This window comes from Brassica napus, chromosome C4 (assembly GCF_020379485.1).
Source record: "Brassica napus cultivar Da-Ae chromosome C4, Da-Ae, whole genome shotgun sequence".
Taxonomy (NCBI): domain Eukaryota; kingdom Viridiplantae; phylum Streptophyta; class Magnoliopsida; order Brassicales; family Brassicaceae; genus Brassica; species Brassica napus.
In genome coordinates, this window is record NC_063447.1 from 42,897,238 (window position 1) to 42,904,157 (window position 6,920).

The 6,920-nt window shown below is 36.0% G+C and overlaps 2 protein-coding genes across 3 annotated transcripts; one reads left to right on the top strand and one right to left on the bottom strand.

The window, feature by feature from the left end:
• Positions 1-1,179: 1,179 nt before the first annotated feature.
• On the top strand, positions 1,180-2,507 carry BNAC04G30560D. The gene is made up of 3 exons (XM_013886244.3): positions 1,180-1,448; positions 1,536-1,611; positions 1,723-2,507. The coding sequence occupies exons 1-3, from the start codon at positions 1,404-1,406 to the stop codon at positions 2,322-2,324; spliced, it is 723 nt and encodes a 240-aa protein (XP_013741698.1). The 5' UTR covers positions 1,180-1,403; the 3' UTR covers positions 2,325-2,507.
• Positions 2,508-2,967: 460 nt separating this feature from the next.
• On the bottom strand, positions 2,968-6,331 carry LOC106441228 (pyridoxal kinase). Of its 2 annotated transcripts, none has more exons than XM_013883055.2 (13): positions 6,176-6,331; positions 5,966-6,065; positions 5,501-5,594; positions 5,296-5,400; positions 5,123-5,206; positions 4,966-5,039; positions 4,709-4,773; positions 4,452-4,515; positions 3,917-3,982; positions 3,745-3,801; positions 3,502-3,546; positions 3,353-3,406; positions 2,968-3,251 (listed from the first exon to the last, which is right to left on the bottom strand). In XM_013883055.2, the coding sequence occupies exons 1-13, from the start codon at positions 6,232-6,234 to the stop codon at positions 3,111-3,113; spliced, it is 1,008 nt and encodes a 335-aa protein (XP_013738509.1). In that variant the 5' UTR covers positions 6,235-6,331; the 3' UTR covers positions 2,968-3,110. The 2 variants fall into 2 exon arrangements, with proteins under 2 accessions (XP_013738509.1, XP_013738510.1); XM_013883056.3 differs by having other exon boundaries at positions 5,966-6,062; positions 6,176-6,327.
• Between the last annotated feature and the right edge of the window lie 589 nt (positions 6,332-6,920).

Here is a 6,920-nt window from a genome sequence, read left to right on the forward strand (position 1 = left end):
CTCAGTTGGCTTGTTAGAGTAACAAGCTGGGAAGACCTGCTACATTGATCAAGGTGTGAAGACAGATTGAAATCAGTCTTCAAGTGGGAGATTGTAAGTCAAATAACACGTTTTACGTGTTGGCCGGTGATGAGGGCAATGACGGTGAAGTTGGACGGTGAAAGAGGTGTTTGTCAACAATTACGTCCACCTACTCCCCAAGCTTCTCCTATAAATACTCAATGAAAGTAGAAGAGAAAGGCATCTCAAAAACAAGAAAAACAGAGAGAACGAGAGAAGAGAAGAGAAGAGAAGAGGAGAGAAGAGAAGAAAAAAAAAAAATTCTCATAAAAAATCTTGTTTAAGAAATTACGAGTAATTTCTTAGTGTATTTGGGATCGGGGTGTGAGTTGTGAGCTTGTAAAATTTTCCTGGTTGATAATAAAAGATTTGTAGCAGGTCCGGAGACGTAGGCAACATTGGCCGAACTTCGTTAACAATTTGGTGTGTGTGTTCTTTTTCCGCTTCCATAAATTCTGGTTTACCACAAAATTTGACCGCGTATTTCCTAACATAGTATAGTATCATGGGTAATTAACATTATCCGAGATGGCTTTTTGGCACAAAGGCTGAGAATATCTTCGCTATGATTTTATGGCGACGTTACATTTATCTTTAAACCTGAAATATCTAAACACTAAAAAAAAGTGCCCCGAACTGAAGAACCGAACGCCATGCCTAATATACGGTAACATTGCAACCCAGTCAATATGCAAATTTATTATTGTGAACCGGTTGCGACATTCAATCCAATTTACCGATTCCAGCAAATTTAGTCATTTATAACGGTTAAGTTAGAGTTCAAAACTTGATGCAAACCGGACTTGCCAGAAAGACTTTTTAACGGTCATACCGTTCTTGACAACATTGAAAAAGACAAAAACTGAAGATGGTACGACTACCTACACTAGAGTTATTAACCAAAGTCTGCTTGATAAAGAAGTAATGACCAAAAACAGAAGAAAAACACTGAAAGCTCTGTCTGTAGCCGCTTATTTCATTTAATTAAGCTTTGCAGTGCCAGTTTCTTAGAAGTGGTCCTTCACTCCTTATTCCAATTCTTTTGTATTTTGTATTTTGTATTATTTTTCTCAACTCTTAAATTCGAACATGATATTTGACACTTAAAGCTTATGATCGTTGACCAACAGAAACTCTCTCTTCATCACAAGAAAGTGGTGTGTTGTCCTCTGAAACTCACCTGTTAGAAAGCTGACTAATTCAATATTTTCTCTGTCCACCAGAATCTTTGTCCCTCTCTCTCCATATCTTTATGTACATCTCTCTTTACTCCTCTTCTTATACCACACTTTCTTTGTTAATAGTTCAAACGCACAAAATAAAAGAAGCTAAAGAAAGGTTCAATGGAGAAATCAAGAATGCCAAGAAACGTTTATGAACCTTTGAAGGTACAAAAATCCATCTTCTCTTTTTCCTTTAAGGTTCAACAATTGGAGAAAAACGCCTTTTTTTAATATTTGGTTTTCATGTAACAGACATATTTTCTCAAGGTTAACATCAACTGCCATGGATGTAACAGGAAAGTGAAGAAAACATTAAGAAAAGTTGAAGGTGAGAGTGTCTCTTCTCTGTAACTTAAGATTTGATCAGATGCAGATCTTTGTAATGGATTGTTCTTGTATGTTGGTCCCAAGCATTGTTTCTTATGGATCTTGGTTTCAGGTGTTTACTCTGTTGATATAGACACAGATCAACAAGCAGTGATTGTTAGAGGTAACTTGGATCCAGAGATTTTGGTCAAGAAGTTGAACAGAAGAGGAAAGTATGCAGAGCTTTTGTTCAAGAGTCCTTTCCATAAGGACCAGTTTGGTAATCATCATGACAACAGAAGCTTGAGGAACGCACCATACAACTTCGGAAACAATCACTTTAACAATGTCCCAAGTTACGAAAGGCAAAGCGATGGAGAGATGATGAAGATGATGATGGCAAACAACATGAAACCTGTGATGATGAACGATGCAGACTACTTTCAGATGAACGATTCTTCTGAAGATTTCCAGGAGCTGTTTGGAGAAACAGCGCAAAGACACAACTATGATGAAGAGGTGCATCCAAATCTGATGAGGGACATGGAGCTTGGATATTCTAATGCATACCCTGCAGCAGAAACAATGAACATGCATATTCCAGGAAGATCTAATAATATGATGATGAATGAGAGATCTTTCCACAGTCAGATGATGAACGGTCCATCTCTAGTTCCACAGTTTATGAATCAGGAACAGTTCAGCGCAAGGCAACTTAATGGATTCTACTACTGACTGAAGAAAGTTTTTAAGATATGTGTGTGTGTGTGTTTCACCTCTTTATTTCACGCATAATAGACTAGTAGTATAGAGTTTTATATTGTTTCAATGTTGGTTAAGTGTGTGTTTGTCACCACATTAGCTATTAACAAGAACCTAGTGGTATCAATCTAAAAGCTATCATCACATTTCCCATGATCTCAATCTCCATGGTTATGGTCATTAATGGGCCTTATCTGATATTTGATTTTGCAAATTTTAACCAGATTCAGTGTCCGTGAATCACAAAACTTCTCTTGCCATCACAAGCAATGATCATTCGCCTCTATGTGCTAAGTTGGGACGTGCAGGTTTATTATTCAGATTCAAAGACCAATAAAAGCACAAGGACACATTTGTCTGACACTGCAAGCAAGATTACTACAAGACATACGGACGACAGAAACAGAAGAAAACTCAGGAATGGCTAATGAATGAAGTCTACAGGGCGTTTCTAGATGGTGATGGCATCGTTCAGAGCAGATAGAGAAAAAACATGCATGCAAATGAGCAAATATCAAAGAAAAAGGATCATCGAAAACAAAATAGCCTAAACAAGGATCCGTTTAATGGTGTTATTTTAAATGCATAATATGAGCTCTTTCAAATCCTCTTACTCTGAAGTCTGAACTGTATTATATTGTATAAAAGAATTGTACAGTTGTATCCCCAAAAAGGAGATCTCACAACTAACTTACCCTCATAAACATATCTATGTTTTCTTATTTTAAGATAAAAATATGTTACATTTTTTCACCTGCTTCACCTGTATCTCTCAGCTTTCAGTTCAACATTTGGGTTTCGAATATCGTCCTGGCTCTGTATCAATCTAATCTCCAAGCTACTTGAGGTGGGATCATACCCAGCTCGTTTGTAATCATCAAGCGTCCTTCGCAGAAGCGCCTGTTCACAGTAACAAAGATTGAATCATATTTCAGCAGAGCCTCAAGAACTTTGTGACGTTGTAAGAGAAGTTAGTAACTTTAAAAAGTTTAGAAGATTACCTGCAACGTTGAAACTGCAAGCTCGGCAGCCTTGTCAAGACTGTCAGGGTATTTCTGGATATTATAATTATTAACAAGACACGTTAGTATAAGGAAAAACGATAGAGAATATTTTTCTTTTCACATGGAAATAAAAGAGACATTATTACATTACTCCAACCAAGTAGAAGAGCAGTCATGAGATCTCCTGTTCCCTGCAGGTGGTGTTTAAGAAAGTGCATCATTTTTAGCATTTCACAGGTAGCCTATTGGCATTTTTTAGCCACTGGAACCAAATGATTCCATTTGCCAGCACTAGCAAACGTATTCAGATGGAATGTATCTTCTTTACATAACCTAAGCTAGTGTTATGATAATATTTGAATGTGTTCTTCAAGAAATGAAGTGACTACCGTAAAATACGCAGGAATTTTGTCTATCAAAATCTTGAATTGCTCAGGCTTCTGCCCCTGAAGTTGAAACACAAAGATCAGTTCACTAGAAAAGCCATTCTTCTATTTGAACTACAATGAAACTAAGGCGGATAAAGGTTTAGAATATCTTGATGTTGTTCTAGTAACGTACCTTTTCTTTCTGGTGGCTTCCAATAAGCAATAGCAGGCCTCCTATAGTAATGCTAGTGATCACCACCTGCCAAACATTAGAGCCATTGAATTTATGTAGAAACAGATACATATGCCAAGAAGATTCTCAACCTTTAAAGATGGATGGATATAAACCAACTTCCAACACTAATTTATATATTTATATGGAAACACATTTACGGAAGGGCAATTCTCTTAAATAGACATTTTTAAGTTTTTGTCACAAAAATAGACCTCAGAAACTAAAACGACCAAAATAGCATTTTTTATTTTGAAAATTTGAACTTTTTTTTTATTTTTAAACCCTAATGTCTAGATCAATTAACCCTAGGGGTATAAGTGTATATTTACTTCTTTTGATAAAACATTTAAGTCTATTTTGGTCATTTTTATTTTTAAGGTCTATATTTGTGACAAAAACTTTTTTAGGTCTATCATAGGGAATTTCTCTTTAAGGAAAGGTTTCTCACGAATGTAATCAGTAGAGAAAAGATTGCAAGGTTAATGAAACAAACCTTTGAAGGACCAGCTGCATGAAGAATAGCACAAGCTTCTCTGCCATCTTCCTCAGAATTTATCCTGTAATATTTTAGAAATGTGTGATGTTTGGAGCCATAACAAGACAAGAGAGCGTGAACTTCATAAAATGCAAAATATATAAACTCTGGTGCATAAACTAGGGATCGAGGACAAACACTTCAAAGGAGATTCCATTTCCGATACATCATAGTCTAAACAAATGCAAGTTTTGGTTTTGGGGATAAACAAGTACCTTAGTCCTGTTAATTTCTCTGCCTCAAACTGGTTAGGAGTCAACATAGAAGCCAGGGGAACTACCTAACAACAAAAGATTACCAGTCCACATCAACTACTGTTATATCTAAAGATGTGATTGCCAGTTTGGAAAAAAATATGTGAACTTGAAAAAGGAATCGTATATGCTGAGAAAATGGTAGTATATAAAAGTAGATTATCAAAAGATCAAATCGAAAGAACCCGATCACTTTGTTTCTTGAGGTTTTGTTTTACCTTCTCACGATAAACATGCACCAATTCTTCAGGTACATACAACTTTCCTTCATCACCCATCACCGGATCACATACTAAACAAGAGCAGACTATAATTAGCATTTAAGAGGCCCTAAATGATTACATATTTGTTCCAAGAGTACCACACTGCACTTACCATATGTAAGATTCGGGTTTACAGAACGAAGCTTATTGATAACCTCCAAGATTGTATTCAGAAAAGATACAGATCCAATATAGCCTGCATTTCATAAACACATGGAACTAAGAGCTAAATAAAAGTAAAAAAGTCTGCTGCTGTGAAAATAAAATTTCTTAATAAATTGTCACCTGTTAATAAGTGAGTGTAGAACAATAAATCATTAGCTTCAAGGCCTTCAATCAACTCCCACAATTGTTCACCATTCAAAACCTGTCCTTTGAATGTAGGATACCCTGCAACATTCTCATATACCAATGATAACAACACAATATTAAAAGTTTTGAAAAAGCTTTCTCACAGACCATCTACATTACTCTGTGACTGAATCTTTACCTGTATGGTTGGAGAACTGAACCGAGTTGATTGGATCCACATCATACCCCAACAATTGAAGAGGAAACACAGCTGACTTGTTACCAACATATCCCTGTGTAAATGGCATCACATATATGGCAACAAACAAATCAATTGTTTGAAAAATGCAGGAACAGAGCATGATGATGGATGGTTCTTACACGACCCAGTTAAAATAAAGTGTGGAGCTTTTCTAAATTATCCAGTAACTAAATTAGAAATCTTCAATCTTGTAATAATCATATCACACTAGTAAACTATTCAAGATGAATCTCAACACAACCCAATATCAGCTTATTGATCTAAACCCAAATTAAGATTTAAAAGCACAAGGAAGTATCATGCGCTCTCTGTTTTGTAATGATAAGACAAGCGATAACTTCCAAAAAATCACACAAACTTTCAACAGAAATTTCATAAAGTATGAGAGATTTAGAAGTGAACCTGTACAGTGTGAGATTGGATACTAAGAACACGACCAGTGTCTGAAGGCAGAGCAAGCGAGAGAACAGGAGGCGTCGACATTCTCGATTTTCTCGATCTTCTACGGATCGTAAATCAAATACAGATCAAATTAATCACAATTAAATTGGAATTAAAATATTAAAAAAAACATTTAAAAAAGAAAATTTGAATCAGGGTTGGAGATTAGACCTAAAGTTTGGATTAGGAGATCTGAGAATGGTGGTTGTCGTCGACAGAGAGAATGGCATCAAGAGCTGACCTTTAAGATAGCGTCTTGTTGACCAGCGGGAATTATAATAAGACTCTCTGCTTTATAAACCGATTGGTTTGGACCGGTTTGAAGCTTACATACAAAAATCCGGACAGAACCCCGCTGGGTAGATCGGTTTGACCATGAACCGGAGGATTATACGATTTGGATTGTCGCACTAATTTATATCACTTCAATCGGTCTAGGGTTTCTTAAAGTCGATTAAGTTTTTCTTTGATCAACAAGTGGTTATCTTAATTCAACTAAAAATAAAACTTACAATAGCAACTATACTGTTAGATGAAAACAAAACCATGTTGTTAACTTATAAACAACTTGTAGGTTATTTGATTAGGCGACATGTAAAGTTAAATAATTATAATAAGAGTAGGCTACACCATGTTATAAACATTTTTTCTTGAATGGGAACATCAAAATCTTGCCGAACTAATTAACTTTTTGATGAATATGTAAGCATCTCGTTTTGTACTAGAAACAAGTGATTTTTGCCGGACAGGGAAATAGAACGAGGTCCTAACTTCAGAGACGGCCCCTGAAGGAAGCTGGTGCTTTCGGGCGTCAAAGAATATGTTATTTTGCCGCCCTAATTTGACAGAAAATTCTTAGTAGCATTAGTGGTTTGGGTATATAACACATAAGTTTAGCCTTATGTGTTCAATTCCC